The 24,526-nt window shown below is 44.2% G+C and overlaps 1 protein-coding gene across 1 annotated transcript in view; it reads right to left on the bottom strand.

Annotated features, from left to right (window-relative positions):
* The window catches only part of VPS8 (VPS8 subunit of CORVET complex), a 932,181-nt gene that overhangs the window by 486,465 nt on the left and 421,190 nt on the right, over positions 1–24,526 (bottom strand). Inside the window, exon 32 of the mRNA XM_030209561.1 lies at positions 15,173–15,257. Within this exon, the coding sequence (XP_030065421.1) occupies positions 15,173–15,257 (85 nt within the window). The remainder of the gene's footprint in view (positions 1–15,172; positions 15,258–24,526) is intronic.

The following is a 24,526-nucleotide window of genomic DNA, read 5'->3' as shown; positions in this document are numbered from 1 at the left end:
CTTACATTTGATCATGTTATGACCACTGTTTCTCAGGGGACCTAACACCGCAACCTCTCACTCTATACCCTGCACACCACCAAGGACCAGATCCAAAATAGCTCCCCCTCTTGTGAGTTCCTGGACCAGTTGCTCCAAGAAACAGTCATTTATTACATCTAGAAATTTTATCTCCCTGGCACTTCCTGGTGTAACATTTATCCAGTCAATATTGGGGTAATTAAATTCACACCACACTCAAAGAATCCGTGGAGTAAATAATCACAATTCACAAACAAATCTCCACTATGTTATTCTGTATCTCTAGAAGTGCCATGTGCAACAAATGTCAGCAATTTATCCAAAAGGTGGAGAAAAAAAAAAGACTTCAGAAACCATAAGATTCACATCCACTTGTAAGGCAAACCTTCATATCTGTGGGTGGCTCTCCCCAATCATTAGTCTCCTGATCGCATATTGCTGTTTCGCCTGTGCTTACTGGGTATTGCTAAAGCTCCCAATTGTGGATCGCCTTGCCGTGAACTGTTCGAACCACTCTGGGCCATCTCCGCATCTGGATTTCCTCTGTCCATCTTAGTCTCGCTTCCCTTTCCCGTTTCCTTCTTACCCTGGTCCTTCCCCCTATCCAATGTAATTGTAATTGATTAATCTGTACATTGTAAGCCACTTTGAGTCTGCTTTATGTGGAAAAAAATGGGGTATAAATGTTCATAAATAAATAAATAAACTCCACCAAATTTTCAATTCTATAGCAAAAACGACTGAAAAAACTTTTCGAGATACAGAATATTCACTTGGAAAGCTTGTATTCGCTATGAAAGCTTCAAAATAACTTCTCTTTAAATAAGCAATACTTGTCTTGAAATCACCCATTATTATAAGCATTGCCCAATTTGCCAGCTTTCCTAATCTCTGAAAATATTTCTTCATCTGTCTGTTCGTTCTGTCCCGACGGACGGTAGCACAGCCCTACAAGAATTCTCCTTCCCTTCACACATGGGTGAAACTTGTAGTATTGATGACTAGACAAATATTTCTGCTTCTTATTATGGATTTTCTTATGTATTGTGAGGTCTACTTTCTGCCTAAAGCCTTTACCACACTCAGGGCATGTATATTGTTTCACTACAACATGGTTTCTCTGGTGGACTGGTCTAGCAATGAACCATAGAATCCATTCAGAAGTTAAAACAGTTGCATACAGAAAGTGTGGTAAATCGTCGTTTCTGCCAGGTACATGTGACCTGGATTGGTCACTGCAGGAAGTAGGATACTAAGCTAGATGGGTATCAGGCGAGTTCCCAACTGGACAGATCCCACTAGACAGTTCCCACCCATCAATTCCCCCGAGACAATTCCCACCAAGGACTCCCCCCCCCCCTCCCGGGTCATTTCCCACCATCCCTAGCCTTTTTTTTTCTTTACAGACCATAGCTTCTTTTTTGAATCTGGTCCCATAAATCCTGGTGGTACTTTTTTTTAACAGCATCTGGAACAGCATACAGATGTACACAGAGGATGTATAATAACCAGGGCTTTTTTTGAGGGGGTACTTAGGGGTACTGAGTACCATCATCTTTTCCATTGTCTGATAAAATGGACTAATGGACCACAAGTTTTAATGAAAGAGCTCAGGATCTACACACCAATTCTGCCTTGTCATAGATTCTGTGACTGGTTGCAGGGGGCCTGGCTATTGTGGGGTGGATCCCTCAGTGATCACTCCACCACTGAAAGGTGGCCTGCCATTTGACTACCGGCACCTTTTTTGCTAGAAATAAATGCACTAATAACAGAATAACTTTTCATAGGTACAGTAGTAATTTGTTATAAATCGTAATCAGTGTGTCGTTTTGAGGAGCTGAATTAAGTTGAAACCTAGTTTGGGAGGTGTGGGGGGACAATGCCCCTCACACACACATGAACTGCATTGTCTGGAAGGGGAAAGGGATGTGTAAAAGATAATGTTGTGGGGGGGGGGGGGGGGGGACTGGCCCCCCATACATTCTGGAACAGAAAAGGAAGGGAGATTACTTGCCTTGTGTGTTTTGTAATTTTTGGGTTATGGGTGGGAATTGTCCTCCCTGATCTAGTGGGAATTGGTTCAATGGGAATTGTCCAGATGGGAATTGGTGGATGGGAACTGTCTGTTATTCTGGATGTGAGCCCTTGAGCCCAGGCTGAGGCCTAGTATAGAATTTAGGCCTAGGCCTAGGGTGGACCGAACAGGCCCTATGCACCACCCCAGCCACCAAACCCCGCAACTCACAATAACCAACAGGCACCACCAGAAAGGGGAAGATAGAGCATTCAGGCGGGCCTCATGGCCTATCGGGAACCCACTCACGCAGAGACCAAGCAAGCAGGCCTCACAGCCGACCGGGAACCGAGTCACACTCTGGGAAGAGGAAATGAATAACAAGACTTCTACACAGAACTGCAGCACACACAGTGCAGGGTAAAGCCACAGAAAAAAGGGTGAGAGGCAGAAGCCTCTATGGGAAAACAAAGCTGTGCCACAGAGGAACAAGAGTACAGGAAGCCCCAGAAAGAAACACCCTAGGCTTAAACAGCACAGCACTCAGGGAAAAGGAAACCAACTATAGGGATCTACTCTAGGCTGAAACAACACAGAACACGAGAACAAGGCTGTACTTTAAAGCACACAAAGGAAAAGGGAGAACTACCTAAGGAATACACAAACTGGCCCCACAACCCCCAAGGGAAAAAAAAAGGAACTGCTAAAGGGAAAGAACAGGGCAGAGCACTCTGCAGACAAGATAAGGGGAGAGTGAACAAACAGGGGAAGTTGCCTTGACAAACACAGACCAGAAAAGGAACGCTGATCTCCACACACAGGAAACAGCTACAGCACACAAAAGAGAACTGAACAAACAAACAGGAGCAAAAATACAAGGACAAGGGAAAGCAGAACCACAGGGAGCAAAGCAGCAGTTCAGCACAAGCAAGGGAACACCGAAGGAGAGAAAGCTAAGCAAATAAACTGAAATGATTCAAGGCAACAGCTTACCCCAGACAGCACAACGTTAGAACAGGAGAAGCAAACCAGGTGGGGGAAGTGAGGCAATCAGGCTCATGCTGGGAATACCCAGCACACACACATACACAGAAACAGCAAGCACGAGGAGAAAGGCTAAACACCCACGTAACACAAGCACCCAAACACAGGCTGGCTTCAACAAGGCAATCAATGGCAAAGCAATGATTGAAGGAAAAGGCAGGCTTAAATGAATCAAGCTTCCGACCTCTGCTCGCTCAGCCCCTGACAAGCCAATCAGGAGTGAGTCCCAAACCTTCCCCTGCCTATCCAGCAGAATCATAACACTGTCCAGGTGGGAACTGACCTAGGACCACTAGATGGACTATTGGTCTGACCCAGTATGGCTATTCTTATGTAAAACAAATAAAACTGATGCAGAAATGAAGGTATTGGCTTCTCAAGTGGATCAGACTGCAAAAGATTTATCCAAAGTACAAACTTTGCAATCCTTGTTAATGAAGGATATGACAAGTCTGAGAAATACATGTGAAACTTTGTAGAATTATGTAAGGAATAATAACCTCCATTTCCTAAATTTTCCCAGGGTAGTGACTGTCACTCACAGAGATATCTTGTAACGTTACATGAAGGAGATCTTAGGAACCCCCAAAGATAAATTTCCTCCTTTTACTATCTTCCAGGGAAAGTTGGGGGCAGCAACAGATATCATTAAATGTGTCTGCAGTATTGGAAACACTGGACTCAATAATTGTGCTGCAGTTACTCTTATAGCTACAGTGCTTTCTCTCCTGATAAGTTATGGTTGTTAAGAATACTGTTTAGAGACAAAATGTTTCTAGGGTTTAAAATTCAAATATTTCCTGATGTTTCAAAGGAAACCCAATGCCGAAGAAGGCAGTTTTTGTTATTAAAACCAGGGGTACTTCAGATAAGGGCAACCTTTTTTTTAAGACACTCCTGTAAATGTATCATTAGATATAAAGCTACAAACTATGTTTTCTTTGAACCAGCGCACTTTCAACTTTTTTGGTAACCAAACAAGGTGTCAGATTATTAGCTCTTTGTTCATAGTAACTTGGTTTAGCATTTCTGGTGCATATTACCTTTTATTATTAATGTTTTGATATTTTTCCTTCATCTTCTCTAAATCTTGGATCCACAATTTTGTGGACTTGTGATGTTTAATTGCCTTTTTTGGCGTTATATGATATTATTTTTCTTTATTTCCTTTTGTCTATTATCATTACAGCTATGAGCTTTGGTTTGGCCTGACTTTGGTTCAGGATCTAAAATGAGAAAAAACCTTACAAGCCCATGACTCTAACCTGAACTTCAGTGTGACTGCAGAACTCATGATCTGTTGTGCAGCAGAATGAGGAATGGGCGTAAGTGGAAAAACAGAGCAACATCGTTTAGCAACATGGTGGTCAAAGATGTATTAGTGAAAAACAGAACAAGATAACTCCTCAGGAAGATGACTTAGTCTTCCAGGAACAGCTAGTCTATTATTAAGCTTTTCCAGTAAATACTGGCCAACTCATTACCATAACCAATCAGTGTTACCCATTATATTAGCATATATCCAATAGATGGGATTGTTATCAGATTGTCTATGTATGACCTGTTATGTTAATGAGCGTATATAAGTGATTGTACTTCCTACTTCAATGGAGAGAGACAGTCACAGCCAGTACCTTTGTGCAAGCAGGGCTGTTCTCTCTCATGAGAAACCAATCAATTGTATCTGCATTGGTAAATAATCCTATTGCTTTCTCATAAGTAGCCTTGAGTCTTTTGTATCTACTAATTGGCTTTGGCTGGTAAATAAAACATTAGAGACTCAAACACAGAGAACACCTATGTGTAGCTGTGGTACTGTACTCCCATACACAATTGATTGTACATATACTTGGAGAATAATAAATAAAAGTATTTGATTGCCTATATATAATTTGGAGTCTCAGATATAGCAGTACTTTTGTATAGCAATGTTCTGTACTCCCAGTGAGATATCACTGATCTGCTAATTGTACAAATACTTGATAAGAACTAAGGTATCTAATTAAACTCCTAACTGATGCAGCCTTGGGTGATTTATTTCCTCCTAAGTGTTGGTAGGTGAACCACCATATTGGGAGGGGTAAAATGACCCTAAAAAAATACACTTTATTATCACAAGTGATTTGCTTGGTTTATTGTTTAAAATTCAATAAATATAAATTAATTATACCTCATTATCGATTTCTGTTACACACATTTTTTTTTCAGTCACTGAGGGGGTCTTTTACAACATGGCAGTAAGCTCAACACGGGTTTACCGCATGCTAAAACGGAACAACCGCTGGCCCTACGCTGCCGTCAGTGGTAGTTCCAGCCAGAGCAGACACCATTTCCAGAGCTCCGGAAAATTATTTTTCCCTAGCATGGCACTAACCTGGCAGTATTCGGGCACTGCCACACACTTCCCAGTTACCACCAGATTACCAAGGGAGTCCTTACCGCCACCTCAGTGGGTCGCGGCGGTAAGGGTTCCTCACCGCATGGTCATACAGTAAGTGTTATCTTACCATGTAGCCATTTGGGGGGGGGGGGAAGGGGGTTTACCCACTGCAGTAAAAAGGGCCCTGGCACATGAGAAAACAGCTTCGCCGCTACCGCAAGGTCCTTTTCCCCCGCAGTTTAGTAAAAGGACCCCTGAGTCTACTGGACCCCACAAAGTTTGTCAGGGTATATGTTGGCACCGTTCTACATATAAGGATACTGAATATTGCTACACATGATCTATCACTGTCCATCGTTAAAATGACTACAAGCAGCACACATATAGGTAATGCCATCTTGTCACTGCACATATACATTTGCGCAAGTTTATACAAAATCATTTTCATGTGTAAAACAGGCTTTGCATATAGAAAAACCTTCACAAGTTATGCCTTATGTGTACATACTTTGGCAAATTCAAAAATGTTTATCAAACCATGTCCCCAACTCTGCTGGTCATGGGTAAAAGTTGGTGTATAATACCATTTTACATATTATTTCCCTGCCTATAAGTAGGTCAATTTTAGAACAAGCCATTTCTGCACATAAATCTCTATTATATATTCAAACTGCCACCTACTGTATGTGCTTCAGTACAGTACTGTGCACAGTTGGTATGCATTAAATAATGATAATCATATCCTGTTTATTCCTATTTAGAAAGCAAGAATAAGTCAATGGGAAATTTACTCAGGGGGTTGGTATAACATTGAGCAAGGTCAGTCACCTTCAAGACAGCTACAAAACCAGAATCTACCAATTTTGCTGAAGATATTTAAAGAAGAGTTGAGAAGAAGAAAAACTAGGAGCTGTAATGATCTAGCTTTTGGAGTTACCTTTAACAGATGGGAAGGCACTTTTTGGACCCTCCCTTGACATTAGTGTTGGGACCTGAGGCCCTGTATCATCTGGGCCGAGCTGCGGTACACACACAATTGCCCTTGGGTGTGTGCCTGAAGGTGATTGATCAAAGGGGCAAGTCATGCCCCTTTGTAGCCCGTTCAGAGCCCAGAGGAGCAACAGCAGTAGAGTATCTATCCCGTCATGGGGAAAAAGAGGAAGGCAAAAAGTTCCAGAGGTGGGAGTGCTAGAGGTCCACGGCCCCATGAATCAACATGTTAAATCGCTCCCTTTGTCCATGGTGTCTGGAGCTCTGGGCACCTCCTCTCCTAATGAAGTTTCCTTCCACTGAACGCACTCCACCTCCTTAACCAGGTATGATTTTGCTTAGTGGGGATAGCTCACCCAAAGTAAAGCTTGCTGAGTCTTGCGTCCCTTTAATTTTAAAAGAAGGGCCCTTCTGGACATCCTGCAGTGCAGGTAAGCTTAGTTAAAGCTTCTTTGCTTTAAGTGGAGGAGTAGCCTAGTGGTTAGTGCAGTGGACTTTGATCCTGGGGAACTGAGTTCGATTCCCACTGCAGCTCCTTGTGACTCTGGGCACGTCACTTAACCCTCCATTGCCCCTGGTACAAAATAAGTACCTGAATATATGTAAACCGCTTTGAATGTAGTTGCAAAAACCTCAGAAAGGCGGGATATCAAGTCCCATTTCCCATTTTGCCAACAGCAGTCCAAGTTGCCTCTGAATCAATATAGGAAGGTACTATTTCATCTGATAGTTGATTTTTTACAAGAAATTTGGCAGATTATTAAAAGGATTGAACATTCAGTTCAAAGGACTATTTCTCCGTTATGTAAATTTTCACAAGAAGGTTCCGTTAAAATAACAGAATATGCACAGAGGATATCAGAGGTGGAAGCTGCATTGCATAAGTCTGAGCAATCCATAACAACGCTATAGTCTAGTGCTGTTTTGGTGGTTAAGGACAGTTGTTCAATTCACTGTCAGCTGGAAATGTTGGAAAATAAATTGCGGACTAAGAACATTAGGATACATAATTTTCCAGTGACTCACTACCTGGCTCCCTTAGAGCTATTAAAAATGTATTTCAAAAATGTTTTACAATATTCTCAGGCTGATTCTTTATTAGTTGAGAAAGCGAATGCTACATACCTGTAGAAGGTATTCTCCGAGGACAGCAGGCTGATTGTTCTCACTGATGGGTGACGTCCACGGCAGCCCCTCCAATCGGAATCTTCACTAGCAAAGTCCTTTGCTAGCCCTCGCGCGCCCGCGCGCACCGCGCATGCGTGGCCGTCTTCCCGCCCGAAACCGGCTCGAGCCGGCCAGTCCAGTATGTAGCAAGACAATACAAGGGAAGACACAACTCCAAAGGGGAGGCGGGCGGGTTTGTGAGAACAATCAGCCTGCTGTCCTCGGAGAATACCTTCTACAGGTATGTAGCATTCGCTTTCTCCGAGGACAAGCAGGCTGCTTGTTCTCACTGATGGGGTATCCCTAGCCCCCAGGCTCACTCAAAACAACAACCATGGTCAATTGGGCCTCGCAACGGCGAGGACATAACTGAGATTGACCTAAAAAATTTACCAACTAACTGAGAGTGCAGCCTGGAACAGAACAAACAGGGCCCTCGGGGGGTGGAGTTGGATCCTAAAGCCCAAACAGGTTCTGAAGAACTGACTGCCCGAACCGACTGTCGCGTCGGGTATCCTGCTGCAGGCAGTAATGAGATGTGAATGTGTGGACAGATGACCACGTCGCAGCTTTGCAAATTTCTTCAATGGTGGCTGACTTCAAGTGGGCTACCGACGCCGCCATGGCTCTAACATTATGAGCCGTGACATGACCCTCAAGAGCCAGCCCCGCCTGGGCGTAAGTGAAGGAAATGCAATCTGCTAGCCAATTGGATATGGTGCGTTTCCCCACAGCCACTCCCCTCCTATTGGGATCAAAAGAAACAAACAATTGGGCGGACTGTCTGTTGGGCTGTGTCCGCTCCAGATAGAAGGCCAATGCTCTCTTGCAGTCCAATGTGTGCAGCTGACGTTCAGCAGGGCAGGAATGAGGACGGGGAAAGAATGTTGGCAAGACAATTGACTGGTTCAGATGGAACTCCGACACAACCTTCGGCAGAAACTTAGGGTGAGTGCGGAGGACTACTCTGTTGTGATGAAATTTGGTGTAAGGGGCCTGGGCTACCAGGGCTTGAAGCTCACTGACTCTACGAGCTGAAGTAACTGCCACCAAGAAAATGACCTTCCAGGTCAAGAACTTCAGATGGCAGGAATTCAGTGGCTCAAAAGGAGGTTTCATCAGCTGGGTGAGAACGACATTGAGATCCCATGACACTGTAGGAGGCTTGACAGGGGGCTTTGACAAAAGCAAACCTCTCATGAAGCGAACAACTAAAGGCTGTCCCGAGATCGGCTTACCTTCCACACGGTAATGGTATGCACTGATTGCACTAAGGTGAACCCTTACAGAGTTGGTCTTGAGACCAGACTCAGACAAGTGCAGAAGGTATTCAAGCAGGGTCTGTGTAGGACAAGAGCGAGGATCTAGGGCCTTGCTGTCACACCAGACGGCAAACCTCCTCCATAGAAAGAAATAACTCCTCTTAGTGGAATCATTCCTGGAAGCAAGCAAGATGCGGGAGACACCCTCTGACAGACCCAAAGAGGCAAAGTCTACGCTCTCAACATCCAGGCCGTGAGAGCCAGGGACCGGAGGTTGGGATGCAGAAGCGCCCCTTCGTCCTGTGTGATGAGGGTCGGAAAACACTCCAATCTCCACGGTTCTTCGGAGGACAACTCCAGAAGAAGAGGGAACCAGATCTGACGCGGCCAAAAAGGAGCAATCAGAATCATGGTGCCTCGGTCTTGCTTGAGTTTCAACAAAGTCTTCCCCACCAGAGGTATGGGAGGATAAGCATACAGCAGACCCTCCACCCAGTCCAGGAGGAAGGCATCCGATGCCAGTCTGCCGTGGGCCTGAAGCCTGGAACAGAACTGAGGGACTTTGTGGTTGGCTCGAGATGCGAAGAGATCCACCAAGGGGGTGCCCCACACCTGGAAAATCTGTCGCACTACACGAGAACTGAGCGACCACTTGTGAGGTTGCATAATCCTGCTCAACCTGTCGGCCAGACTGTTGTTTACGCCTGCCAGATATGTGGCTTGGAGCACCATGCCGTAACGGCGAGCCCAGAGCCACATGCTGACGGCTTCCTGACACAGGGGGCGAGATCCGGTGCCCCCCTGCTTGTTGACATAGTACATGGCAACCTGGTTGTCTGTCTGAATTTGGATAATTTGGTGGGACAGCCGATCTCTGAAAGCCTTCAGAGCGTTCCAGATCGCTCGCAACTCCAGAAGATTGATCTGCAGATCGCGTTCCTGGAGGGACCAGCTTCCTTGGGTGTGAAGCCCATCGACATGAGCTCCCCATCCCAGGAGAGACGCATCCGTAGTCAGCACTTTTTGTGGCTGAGGAATTTGGAAAGGACGTCCCAGAGTCAAATTGGACCAAATTGTCCACCAATACAGGGATTTGAGAAAACTCGTGGACAGGTGGATCACGTCTTCTAGACCCCCAGCGGCCTGATACCACTGGGAGGCTAGGGTCCATTGAGCAGATCTCATGTGAAGGCGGGCCATGGGAGTCACATGAACTGTGGAGGCCATGTGGCCCAGCAATCTCAACATCTGCCGAGCTGTGATCTGCTGGGACGCTCGCACCCGCGAGACGAGGGACAACAAGTTGTTGGCTCTCGTCTCTGGAAGATAGGCGCGAGCCGTCCGAGAATCCAGCAGAGCTCCTATGAATTCGAGTTTCTGCACTGGGAGAAGATGGGACTTTGGATAATTTATCACAAACCCCAGTAGCTCCAGGAGGCGAATAGTCATCTGCATGGACTGCAGGGCTCCTGCCTCGGATGTGTTCTTCACCAGCCAATCGTCGAGATATGGGAACACGTGCACCCCCAGCCTGCGAAGCGCCGCTGCTACCACAGCTAGGCACTTTGTGAACACCCTGGGCGCAGAGGCGAGCCCAAAGGGTAGCACACAGTACTGGAAGTGACGTGTGCCCAGCTGAAATCGCAGATACTGTCTGTGAGCTGGCAGTATCGGGATGTGCGTATAGGCGTCCTTCAAGTCCAGAGAGCATAGCCAATCTTTTTCCTGAATCATGGGAAGAAGGGTGCCCAGGGAAAGCATCCTGAACTTTTCTTTTACGAGATATTTGTTCAGGGCCCTTAGGTCTAGGATGGGACGCATCCCCCCTGTTTTCTTTTCCACAAGGAAGTACCTGGAATAGAATCCCAGCCCTTCTTGCCCGGATGGCACGGGCTCGACCGCATTGGCGCTGAGAAGGGCGGAGAGTTCCTCTGCAAGTACCTGCTTGTGCTGGAAGCTGTAAGACTGAGCTCCCGGTGGACAATTTGGAGGTTTTGAAGCCAAATTGAGGGTGTATCCTTGCCGGACTATTTGAAGAACCCACTGATCGGAGGTTATGAGAGGCCACCTTTGGTGAAAAGCTTTCAACCTCCCTCCGACTGGCAGGTCGCCCGGCACTGACACTTGGACTTCGGCTATGCTCTGCTGGAGCCAGTCAAAAGCTCGCCCCTTGCTTTTGCTGGGGAGCCGAGGGGCCTTGCTGAGGCGCACGCTGCTGACGAGAGCGAGCGCGCTGGGGCTTAGCCTGGGCCGCAGGCTGTCGAGAAGGAGGATTGTACCTACGCTTGCCAGAAGCATAGGGAACAGTCTTCCTTCCCCCGAAAAATCTTCTACCTGTAGAGGTAGATGCTGAAGGCTGCCGGCGGGAGAACTTGTCGAATGCGGTGTCCCGCTGGTGGAGATGCTCTACCACCTGTTCGACTTTCTCTCCAAAAATGTTGTCCGCACGGCAAGGCGAGTCCGCAATCCGCTGCTGGAGTCTATTCTCCAGGTCGGCGGCACGCAGCCATGAGAGCCTGCGCATCACCACACCTTGAGCAGCGGCCCTGGACGCAACATCAAAGGTGTCATACACCCCTCTGGCCAGGAATTTTCTGCACGCCTTCAGCTGCCTGACCACCTCCTGAAAAGGCTTGGCTTGCTCGGGGGGGAGAGCATCAACCAAGCCCGCCAACTGCCGCACATTGTTCCGCATGTGTATGCTCGTGTAGAGCTGGTAAGACTGGATTTTGGCCACGAGCATAGAAGAATGGTAGGCCTTCCTCCCAAAGGAGTCTAAGGTCCTAGGGTCTTTGCCCGGGGGCGCCGAAGCATGCTCCCTAGAACTCTTAGCCTTCTTTAGGGCCAAATCCACAACTCCAGAGTCGTGAGGCAACTGAGTGCGCATCAGCTCTGGGTCCCCATGGATTCGGTACTGGGACTCAATTTTCTTGGGGATGTGGGGATTAGTTAATGGTTTTGTCCAGTTCGCCAGCAATGTCTTTTTTAGGACATGGTGCAGGGGAACAGTGGACGCTTCCTTAGGTGGAGAAGGATAGTCCAGGAGCTCAAACATTTCAGCCCTGGGCTCGTCCTCCACAACCACCGGGAAGGGGATGGCCTTAGACATCTCCCGGACAAAGGAAGCGAAAGACAGACTCTCAGGAGGAGAAAGCTGTCTTTCAGGGGAGGGAGTGGGATCAGAAGGAAGACCCTCAGACTCCTCGTCAGAGAAATATCTGGGGTCCTCCTCTTCCTCCCACGAGGCCTCACCTTCGGTGTCAGACACAAGTTCACGAACCTGTGTCTGCAACCTCGCCCGGCTCGACTCCGTGGAGCCCCGTCCACGATGGGGGCGTCGAGAGGTAGACTCCCTCGCCCGCATCGGCGAAGCTCCCTTCGCCGACGTAGTCGGGGAGCCTTCCTGGGAGGTGGCCGCAGTCGGCACCGCACGCGGTACCGACGTCGGGGACCTCACCCCGGGCGATGGGCCAGCCGGCGCCACGCTCGACGGTACCGGAGGCGCAAGCACCGCCGGTACCGGAGGGGTAGGGCGCAACAGCTCTCCCAGAATCTCTGGGAGAACGGCCCGGAGGCTCTCGTTCAGAGCGGCTGCAGAGAAAGGCAGAGAGGTCGATGCAGGCGTCGACGTCAGAACCTGTTCCGGGCGAGGAGGCTGTTCCGGGCTGTCCAGAGTGGAGCGCATCGACACCTCCTGAACAGAGGGTGAGCGATCCTCTTGGTGCCGATGCCTGCTGGGTGCCGACTCCCTCGGCGACCCAGAGCTCTCGGTGCCGACGCGGGGAGGAGACCGGTGTCGATGCTTCTTCGACTTCTTCCGAAGCATGTCACCGGAGCTCCCCGGCACCGACGAGGAGGACGAAGAATCCAGCCGTCGCTTCCTCGGGGCCGAGGCCGAAGGAGGTCGGTCTCGGGGGGGCTGTACCGCAGGAGCCCTCAGGGTAGGGGGAGACCCACCCGAAGGCTCACCGCCACCAGCAGGGGAATGGACAGCCCTCACCTGCACTCCCGACGATGCACCACCGTCCGACGACATCAGCAGACGAGGTCCCGGTACCACCGACGTCGATGCAGCTATCCGATGTCCCGGCGCCGATGCAGAGGGCCGATGCCTCGATGCACTGGCGGCCGAGGATGAAGCTCTGGACGCTGAAGACGTCGATGCACTCGATACCCTCGGTGCCGATGCCGACGAAGAGCCCGAGAACAACACGTTCCACTGGGCCAATCTCGCTACCTGAGTCCGCCTCTGCAAAAGGGAACACAGACTACAGGCCTGAGGGCGGTGCTCGGCCCCCAGACACCGAAGACACGACGCGTGTCTGTCAGTGAGCGAGATAATCCTGGCGCACTGGGTGCACTTCTTGAAGCTGCTGGAAGGCTTCGATGTCATGGGCGGAAAAATCACGCCGGCGAAATCAAAATCCGAAATGACGAAAATGAGCACCAAAAACTTTTAGGGAGAAAAATCTCGACCGAGGCCGAAAAGAGGCCTACCCCGACGACGAAAGAAAACTTACCGGGGCAAAGACTGAAAAATACGGGAAGGGGCAAAACGAAACCCGAGGGCTTCCGGAGTACTTCCCGACAATTTTTAAAGATTTTCCGAAGAAAAAAACAACATGTCAAAGAAAAGGACGCGCGAGGTCGACTTTCCGGGGCTCGACACGGCGAAAACACGACCGTACCGAGAGCGGACAAAAGAAGACTGGCCGGCTCGAGTCGGTTTCGGGCGGGAAGACGGCCGCGCATGCGCAGTGCGCGCGGGCGCGCGAGGGCTAGCAAAGGACTTTGCTAGTGAAGATTCCGATTGGAGGGGCTGCCGTGGACGTCACCCATCAGTGAGAACAAGCAGCCTGCTTGTCCTCGGAGAATATATATTATATTATTTATTTATTTGTAGCATTTGTATCCCACATTTTCCCACCTATTTGCAGGCTCAGTGTGGCTTACATTATGCCGTAATGGCAATCGCCATTTCCGGGTCGAGAATTACAAATGATGTTACCTTAAGGTGCAATATATGGTAAAATAAAATATGATACAGTTGATATTGCAAAGAGGTTCCTGAGTGATAGAGTTAATGATAGCACAAGTTGGATAGTCAGCTATAGAAAGTTCGTTTCTGGCATAAGAAATAAAGTGATAGTGCATGTTGCGTAATTTTCATTAGTAGTCATTTGGTTATCAGTCAGGTGTGGGGGTACAGTTTTGTCTAGTTCATTTAAAGTCTGTGGTTAGAATGGAACGTTGTGGTATGCCTTCTTGAATAGGTTGGTTTTCAGCAGTTTTCGGAAGATTGTTAGGTCACGCATTTATGAGACGTTCTACCCAGATTAGGGAGAAGGGTGGATTGGACCAGATTGTCTCTGCAGAAAGTCTTGATGTATTTCAATTCTTGAAGTCATCACAGGAATTAATTTCTAAAAGGGCTACACTACTGGCTAAATTTTGCTCTGAGAATAAGAAAACTACTATACTTACATTGTATTTGGCAAAGAAAAATGTGCCTTTCTTTGGACTACAGATTTATATATGTTTCCAGACATGGCTAGGCAACCATAATCACGTAGAGAGCAGTTCCTACAGCTGAAGTCTAAAGCCTTAGCTGTGGGGACAGCTTTTATTCCTACAATTTCCATGCAAGTGCCTGGTCACATATGGGAACAATAGGTATATTTTTGTTTATCCCTCTCATTTAAAATCTTTCCTTTCAGATAAACCTGTTCTTGAAGAAGATGTTACTTAAGGAATTATTGGGTTGAGACTAATTGATGTGGATGTGCGTATGATATGGATTTTTATGCCCTTTGTTATGTAGCTCTTTTTACTTTTTAAATGTAATGTTTTTCTTTGAATGTTAGTCACTTTCAGCTTTCGTAATGTGGACTAAATGATGTTATAATTTCTTTCATGCATTTTTTTTCTTATTGGTTTTACTTATTTTTCTTTCATGTGTATTGTAATTAATATGGATAATCAAATTTTAAAAAAACAAAGAAAAACTGGGACCAGAAACTGTATCCTCAGTAAATATAGTCTAAATTAGAAAACTTTGACAATATTTTACAGTACTTAGGCTTACACTATCTGTTATTTATACCAGCAAGGGCATGATGGAGTTAAAAATCTAAGCAGTGTAATACAGAGATTATATTCCCACTTCCAGCAAGGGACTTTTTGTTCCATATCGTGATCCCAATTTTGTATACTTGTCTAGAAGACAGGCTTGCCTAAGGAACAAACTAAATCATATCTGAAAACAGAAGCAGAATATTCAATATGTTTTACCTTTCTCACTGGGTCTTGTAAGTAGCAATCGATTATTTTGTCATACTGATGTTTTCGTTCATACATAAACTCACAAATTTGATAGCTGGAAAGCAAAATATTTTTCATGTTTAAATATAAAGGAATGAATGTTGTGTTAAAACTTTATCAATCTTGAAGGGCCACATAGCTCCATCTCTCCAGAAACATTTCATTCTCAAATGAAGGAAAATGCAATCTGAACAATTATCTCAGATATTGTGGGTTATACTTTCTTCTGACTACTATGAGCTGCTCATTTCATATTTCCTATCCAATTAACTAGAGGAGGAAAGTGGGTTTATGCTCTGTTATACAATTTTCATTAACATTAAGTGTTAGAATTTCAGATGCGAGTCTCACCTTAACACAAAGAAAAGGCCAAAATAGAGCCATAATAATGCCAAAGAAGAAAATGTATTAAAAGTTAATAAAGATACACTCTTAAGAGTAGTAAAGCATGCATTAGTATACATAAGAGTAATTTTATAACAAAATATAGAGGGGCCTTTTTTACTAAGCCACAGTAAAAAGTGGCCTGTGGTAGTGCAGGCGCCTGTATTGGACACGCGCGGGCCAGTTTTTACTGCATCTACAAAAAAGGGCTTTTTAAAAATGGGACAGGAAAAGGGCCTGCGGTAAAAATGAAACCAGTGCGCGCCCAAAACTGGCCTGAGCCCTTAACGCCACCCATTGATCTAGCGGTAAAGGCTCACGCACTACACGCATGGTGACCAGTCGGCGCGCGCCAAGTGCCGATTGCCGCCAGAACCAGAGCGTGTAGGAGAAAATAAATAAAATAATTCATCCATGCACTATGGGCGTGCGCCAAATCTGAAATTACCACCAGGAGGGTGTGCTGGCCTGGCAGTAGTCTCATTTGGGCGCACGCTGCACACGCATAAAGCCTACCGCGGCTTAGTAAAAGGGCCCCAAGAAGGCTCTTATTTTGAGGCTATTTAATCAAAACACAAGACGCCCACGCATGTTTGTAAAATAGCCTCACAATTTCAGCTAACATACACCAAATATACTTTTAAAGTAGGTGCATATTTTATAAACTACATGCATACTTCATGACCCTGCCCAAACTACACCCCTGAAAACATCTAGGTAATATAAACGTATGGAACTTGTCACCACATGTAACACGTGGGGTAATTTTATAAGAGAATACAGATGTGAACAGACCAAAACAGTATAACAGTATAAGATAAGTGCTACAAATTAGCTTGATTAAAAGCAATGCTAAGCAAAATTCAAGCTTTATTATGTATTTGGAAGTTACTGCAGGGAGTGTAGCCTAGTGGTTAGTGCAGCGTACTTTGATCCTAGGGAACTGGATTCGATTCCCACTGCAGCACCTTGTGACTCTGGGCAAGTCACTAACCTTCCACTGCCCCAGGTACAAATAAGTACCTGTATATAATATGTAAACAGCTTTGAGTGTAGTTGCAAAAACCACAGAAAAGCAGTATATCAAGTTCCATTCCCTTTCCCCTTTTTTTAAGAGCACTCATATGTTTGACACATGCACACACAGAAAAAGTTAAAATTCTCTGGAGGTTTTATGAGACTGATTAAAGAAAATTGGAACTGTACAGAGAACAGACAATTTTAAAGTCTGACTCAAAGGTTTCTGAGGTATTTTCCTTCCATTTTTCAAATATGTCTGTGGATTAGTTTTCTGGTAGTGGGCAGATTAGTCAATGTTTGATCAGATAGTGGGCAGATTATTCAATGATTGATCAGATCTTTTCGTATTTCAGTAATTTTATAAAAGACTATGTGTCCAAAAACTTTAGAAAATTAACCCCCCCTCCCCCCAAGGGATATTTTTGTTACTACTTGGACTGGTGAAAACATCCATTGGTATTTTTCCCACAGACTATTCCATCATTTCTCAAAGAGAAACTATGTGCATCTTTTCCTTTAGAAAATCTCCAAAGAAAAAAGTACCTGCAGAGATTCACTATTTCTTTTGCTATGGGTCCTTTAAAAATAAAATACATAGCTTTGAAAATGAAAAGCCTGCAGAGTGAAAAGTATCACATATTTTACACCAATGTATGCCTTTACAAAATACTTACCTTTAAACGTTGGGCCTGTTTATTAAGTTGTTTTAATTGTTTAATGCAGGAATTACCATGTGCAAAAAATGCAGTGTGTTAATTATTAACACACTAGTAAGAAATGCCCGTTTCTGGAAAAAATGAAACGGGCGCTAGCAGGGTAATCCCCCCCCCCCCCCGTCCTCCCTCCCGAGTTGCAGACACCCCCTTCCGTGCCTCCGTTCCGAGTTGCACACCTGTCCTCTTCCTCCGTTCGTCCCTCAGTGACGTGGTTGCGAGGGCCGCCCCGCCCTCAACGTCATCACGTTTTGACACAAGGGCTGGGCCGCCCTCAACATCATCGCGTTTTGACGAGAGGGCGGAGCTACAGTGACTGGAGCCTGCAGGCCAAACCGGATATCTTGGGCGCCTCAAGTTTCCGGCTTGAGGCTTCAAAGTGCCTTTTATATATATAGATAGTAATTTCACATTAAACAGTTGTTGTTGAAAGCTCCTCAAGTTTGGACCAGTTCCTGGAGGAGAAGTCTTTAGTCATAGTCATTTAATTTTTGTCTTAACGACTATCTAAGTGGTTCACATAATTAAAAGATAAAGGGGAGCAAGAAAGGTACAAAACAGAAGATGAACAACGGAATGAGTAAGGAACATAGGTGCCCTTTTACTAAACTGTGGCAGAAGAGGCTCTGCGCTAGTGGCAGTGTCCATTTTTGCCGCATGCCAAGGCCCCTTTTACCACAGCGGGTGAAAATAGCCAAAAATGAAATGGCTGTGCGGTAAGGTCACACTTGCGGCCATTTTTTTTTTTGGGGGGGGGGGGGGAAGCACTAACCACCACCCATTGAGATGGCGGTAAGGGCTTCTGCACTAACTCAGCAATAACTGGGCAGTGAATGACACTGCCCGATTACTGCCAGGTAACCTCCTGCAGAAATATGTTTTCAATATTTACGCTAGCGCCGGAAATGGCTCATGCTGGGGATTGAATTACCCCCAGCACCAACATTAGGCGGTGTTCTGGGTTGGCTTTAGTAAAAGCGCCCCATAATCAGAAGGGAAAGCCAACTGGTTACAATGTATCATGCCTGCCAACCAAGGGAAGGAGGGTGGGGAAGAACAAAAGGTGATGCAGTATGTACAGAGGAGAGTAATAGGAGCTAAACAGGGGAAATCAAGGATGAGGAAATGCTTGAGTAAACCTCAGTAGGGGTGATTTAGAGAAATGGAATTGATCTACCTTTTGGGATGCTGTCAGGTACTTTTGACTTGGATTGGTCAATGTTGGAAATAGGATAGTGGGCTTGATGGACCTTTGGTCTGACCAGTATGGCAAATCTTACATTCTTATGTAAGAAAGGAAACAGAGTGGTTCACAGACCTAGCCCATCCTGAAAGAAATAGCATATTCATATCTAGACAAATACATGTGCTGAGATATACGCTGTGAATAAAAAAAAAAAACTATACAAAACTTGTTTTCTGCATAACTGTCAAAACTTGACTAATTTCAATAAAATTTGGGATATATCACCGTGAATAAATGTGCAGTAAGCCTACACTCACACTGATCACCTCACCTAAACAACGTCACCACCACATAGCGATTATCATCATGATATGCACATACGTCATTTTGCTTTATACTTAAAATTACCATGATTTTCTGTCAAAAGGATCTGATCCTTACTAAAAATTAGTATCTGGAGAAAGGTTATAGTTCTCATAGACTGGCACAAGAGTTATCCGAAAAGAGATGGAAGAGGGTAAGTGTAGAATATGCCGAGAGAAACGGGCTCAACTGATCACCAGTCAGAAATTGGAGGGCCCGATCAGTTCGCACTGAAGAAAACAGTGCAACAGTTGAAGATCCTGATAGTGAAGTGGCATCATTTAGGTAAGGTAGCAGGCATGAGTATAAATTAAACTGCAAATTTATTCAAGATGATATATTCCAAATGTTATTGAAATTGGTCACGTTTTGACAGAGCAATGCAGAAAACCAGCAGTGTCCGGTTTTTTTTTTTTTTTTTTGAAACACAGTGTAGATATACTTAGCAATTAACCTTATACTATGCTAATTTATAAATTTACAAACAAGTTCATGGGGTTGTATTGTATTATCAAGATATCACCCAATTCCCTCTGCCAAGAATATTAAGGAGATGACGTAGGCTCATCCTCATGAAAAAGTAAACCAGACAGAATAGGAGAGGCTTGCGGATTTGAACAGAATAACAGTTTTCAAAACAGATCAGTTAAGACATGCTATAAACATCCAGATGGCCAGTAATCAGTTCAATAAGGAAGGATACAGCTGACTAAATACCCAGAGATCAATGATCTCCTTACGTTTTCACCGATATGGTTTTAAAAGGTCATCTTGGCAGATTATTAACAAATGTAGTCAATTAGCCGGGCTGAGCAAAGGGGAAATTCCTAGCATATAAACTGTTGTCAAACATTTAAAAAATGGAAGCGGAGAAATAGTCCAAGTGGAATGCATATCACTGTACTATATTTAAGAATATATTAACTATACTCCAGAAGGCAATAGAAATTGTTTCAGGGGGAACAAAGGCAGGTTACTGACTGCAGAAGGCAATGAACTCAATACTCTTATGTCCCAGTATAGTTCAAAAAGACAGAAGACTCAAAAAGATTATTTTATGGAGGAAGGGCAGGGAATGTCGCACAGCTGTAACAAAAAGATATAGGCTTCTAATCCAAGAAGTGTGAAACATAAGAATAAAATATCATGGCAAAGTACAAGTAGTAAGAATCCAAAATAAAAGCACAGAATGAAGCAGTTGCATCTGGGTTAATTAACCATATATGTTAATTCTGATTAAGTCAATGTTATAGTATTATATGTTGTACTTTTTGCTATCTGTTTACGTATTCTTACAATGTTATCTTTCATTTAGCTATTTGCTATGTAAGCCACATTGAACCTGGGTCACTCTCGGGCTAATGTGGGGTAAAAATGTCATAAATAAATAAATAATCACTAGCTGCGCATTTCTTTAAGGGTACAATTTAAGGTGCTATCTTTGGTCTTCAGGGTTTTATATGGAATTGACCTATTTAGGGACTATGATGAGCTGATATATGCTAGCTAAACCATTCAGATCAACTATAAATAAAAATCTTCATCTAACTTCTGTTAAGGATGCTGGAAAAGCTCTGATTCAATGTCTTTTCAATTATAGCCCCTATTCTCTGGCATCATTTAACTTTAAAGCTGAAAGAGGTGGAGGAGTCTAGAATCTCCTGTAAGCATTTGTGTTAACCTCCGCATCAGTCAAGCATTGCACGACGAGAGCATCTCGTCGTGCAATGCTTGACTGATGCGGAGGTTAACACACGGACCACTGAACCCTGAGGTAGATTTTCGAAATGGCGGCCATCGTAGGTTGTGGCCATGGTGTGAAGCAGACCCGCACAAGCAAGACAGTTATGAAAGCTAAGTAACTTTACTAATTGAATTTATGTCGAGAGACAAGTTATAACAAAATAGGTTTTTTGGCCAATGATGATGAAGTCCAGTCCCCGGAGCCACATTTAGGCTGGGGGCTTCTCGAGGCCTTTTTCCTCAGGAAGCAGGCGCTGCTGTTGTTTGTTATCTCTTTAATTTCTATATTTTGAATAAGTACTGTGGTGACAGCCCAATTGGAATTCTGCCCAACACAGTATCTGCATCAGCCTGAGAACCGGATGAGAGTCAGGGTTATGTGGTTCCTCCAACAAAAATGTTCTGCTGCTCCTAAAGACTAGACTGTATTGAACATTTACAATTATGTGACTATGTGGAAGTAAGTACTGCAGAGAAAAATGGTTCAATAATTGTTTTAATGTGATTTGGTATACATCTTATGTATCTTTAAATGCTATAGGCGCTTTGTCGAAACTGTGTGTGGGTTATAAATTTTGAATCAAATTATATCATTGATTTTCCTAAAGTCTCTGTCGAAGCTCCAATGATTCCTTTGAAGAAATATCTTGTGGAGGTTTTAAAATTCCAGAAAGTTCTTATCCACCAATATTAAAGATATACTTTATTCCACCTTTTTAAAAAAAAAAAAAAGAAATGGATCAACCAGCAGATACAGTTATTAATTTAGATGTCTCATATGATTTGTTAAATTTGACTCAGGTTATTGAGGCAGATGTGACTGAAGTTAAACCTGGAACTTTAATTGTGTCCTTTGAATTAGACCCAGACCATGACTGGGTTTTAAAGCTTTTCTTTCGCCATCGTGATTCTACTTTTTTAGGATGTAAAGTCCAGGCTTTTCTTGACATTGCAAGGTTAACTCAGAAATGTCATCAGCAATTTTTGGTTCTGAGGCAGTGTGTATTACAGTTGGGTGCTCTCTTCTGGTTGAATTACCCATATAAATGTGTCATTAAGTATAATGCTCTTAAATATATTTTTTATGATCCTGGACACTTTAAAAGGTTTTGAACTCTAAGTCACCTTCTGTTGTTTCCTATCCACCTCCAGGTGGTTCTACTTCTACTCCGTAATTAGTATTGGATGGATTTATCTCTTTCATTTACCTTTTAAATGTATATTTCCTGATATTTGCCTTGTCCAGTGTTTAATGGTGGACTTTAAGACAGATTAATTATTTCTTCTAAGTAAATTTGTTACCTTTTTATATCATTGATAAAAACAGGCGCATTGATATGCTGGGCAATCTAGATAGTTTGTTATGATTAATGACTAAATAAGGAGACTTGGTAGAAATGTGACTTTTTTTCCAGACTCCTATATTAGGTTGTATTAATAATCAGACCTTTAACTTAATTCCTAGAAATGGGTCAACTAAGAAATTTCCAGACTGATTTGGTGGTGGTTCCCAGTCATTAACCAGAAATGCACAAGACCGTACCCACCAGTCAGCACTGATCTGACATCAGCTGCATTGACTGGAGACCACAGTAGTTGGAGGTCAGTGAAGAAAAATAAAAGATCACTGTTCTTTCCTACAGTAGAAATGTCTCCTAATCCTGAGTCTGGCCAAGGGGAAGTCGTTTGTTAGGAACATGTCCATACCAGTCTGTTGGAACACCCTATGAGCATGGTCACTATGGGGAGGGCCTCGGATAAGCCTGGAAGTAGCCATAGGACTAAAACTGGCACTGATCCTGCCTTAGAAGTGCAAGCTTTACATTTGCAGGAACCAGGCAAGCCAGTCATTGACACTGGAAGTATACAATTCCTCCTAGGATGGATCATTACCAGCAATTTGGTGAAGCCTGGCTTAAGCCAGGGGCCAGAAAGGTGAGCTAGTAGTCCCATCAATAAAAATTAATGTGATTATATGACATCATAGCCAATGACATAATAAAACCTAAAAGGTGGCGATAGGGGACCACTGCAGTTGTGATTCAATTATTTTTTATGACTATATCTTGTTAGATAAATTAAGAGATACATTAGATTATGAAAGTTGCAGCTAATGTGGGAAAGGAGAGACAGAAACAGAAACATGCAAGTGTCTCTCATGAGAACTGTTTAAATTTCTTTATCCATTTCTGATACTTGTGCATTCTTGGTAGCTTTTTAATGGTACTGTTTCAGCCTTTTCTCTGTGGTAATTTGAGGAATCACAAATGAAGCTCTGATTCTGCTAATGTTCAAAAGAATTTGACAGAAGAAAATAGGCCTCCTTTGGTTATACTTTGCCCAGTTATAGGTAATGAGAAGAGACTGCCGAGGGGAGATATGAGAGAGGTCTATAGTATAAAATCCTGAGTGTGGTTGAACAGGTAAATGCAGATCAATTGTTTACTCTTTCAAAAGGTGGACACTCCATGATGTTACTAAATTGTACATTTAAAAGAAAATAAAGAACATATTTTCCCACATGCAGAGCTAAGTTCTCATTGCCAGATGTTGTAAAAGTAGTAAGTGTAGACGGGTTTAAAATTGTTTGAACAAATTCCTGGGGATATCTGCTGCTTATCCCTGTGGGTAAGCAGCATGGAATCTTGGTACTTTTGGGATCCTGCAAGGTATCTGTGATCTGGATTATTCACTGTTGGAAACAGGACACAGAGTTAGATAGCCCTACAGTCTGACCTAGTACAGCAATTGTTATATTATTATATTAAGCTCCACCTCAGAGAAGTCTACATTTCCAGCAACTGAAAAGACCATGTAAATTATTATTATAGTAGTTACTTTTCTGGATCTAGCAGCTTATCTAGAAGAGAGAGGTGATACGTGCACTTTTTGTCCCTACCAATCAAAATTGGACAGAGCAGCACAGAAGGAGGGACAAATGGTGACGGAACCCATGAGGGAGGGAGTGACGCTGGATCTGGTGCTCTCAAATGGGGGAAGTGCGTCTAATATCTGAGTGGGTGCCAACCTGGGCAGCAGTGATCATGAAACTGTTTGGTTCGATATAACAGCTGAAGGGGTGGGCAGCCAATCAAAACTCAAAGTCCTGGATTTCAAACATGCTGACCTTAGTAAAATGGGGGAATTCCTGAAGAAAGAGCAGATGGGCTGGAAGGATATACAAGAAATAGAAAGGCAGTGGTCTAGGCTGAAAGGAGATATAAATATAGCTACTAACCTTTATGTATGGAGAGTAAATAAAAGCAAGAGAAAAAGGAAACCAATATGTTTTTTCAAGCAAGTGGCTGAGAAAATAAAGGCTAAAGAGTCGGCGTTCATGAAATACAGGAAAACTCAAGAAGAGGAACACAGAGAGGAATACCGGATAAAACAAAGAATCCAACAGAGATATACATTTGGCGAAAGCAGAAGAACAAATGGGAGAAGTGATGAGAATTTTTTCAGGTACATTAGTGAAAGCAGGAAGACTAAAAATGGAATTGTGAGGCTGAAGGATGCTGTGAACTACTATTTGGATAATGATGAGGAAAAAGAAATATGCTAAACAAATACTTCTGTTCTATGTTCATGGAAGAAAATCCTGGAGAAGGACCACAATTCACTGGCAAAAGTACATATGAGAATGGAGTAGATATAGCACCATTTACGGAAAAAAGTGTTTATGAACAACTTGAAAATTTAAAGGTGGACAAAGTCATGGGACCGGACGGGATCCATCCCAAGATATTGAGGGAGCTCAGAGAGGTTCTGGTGGATCCTCTTAAAGATTTGTTTAATAAATCCTTGGAGACAGGGGAGGTTCCGTGGGATTGGAGAAGAGCAGATGTGGTCCCTCTTCACAAAGTGGTTAGAGAGGAGAAGCTGGAAACTACAGGCTGGTAAGTCTCACTTCGG

The sequence above is a fragment of the Microcaecilia unicolor genome, chromosome 7 (assembly GCF_901765095.1).
Source record: "Microcaecilia unicolor chromosome 7, aMicUni1.1, whole genome shotgun sequence".
NCBI classification, from domain to species: Eukaryota; Metazoa; Chordata; class Amphibia; order Gymnophiona; family Siphonopidae; genus Microcaecilia; species Microcaecilia unicolor.
Note: the sequence above shows the minus strand (reverse complement) of the source record. Positions and strands in the feature narration are given on the sequence as shown.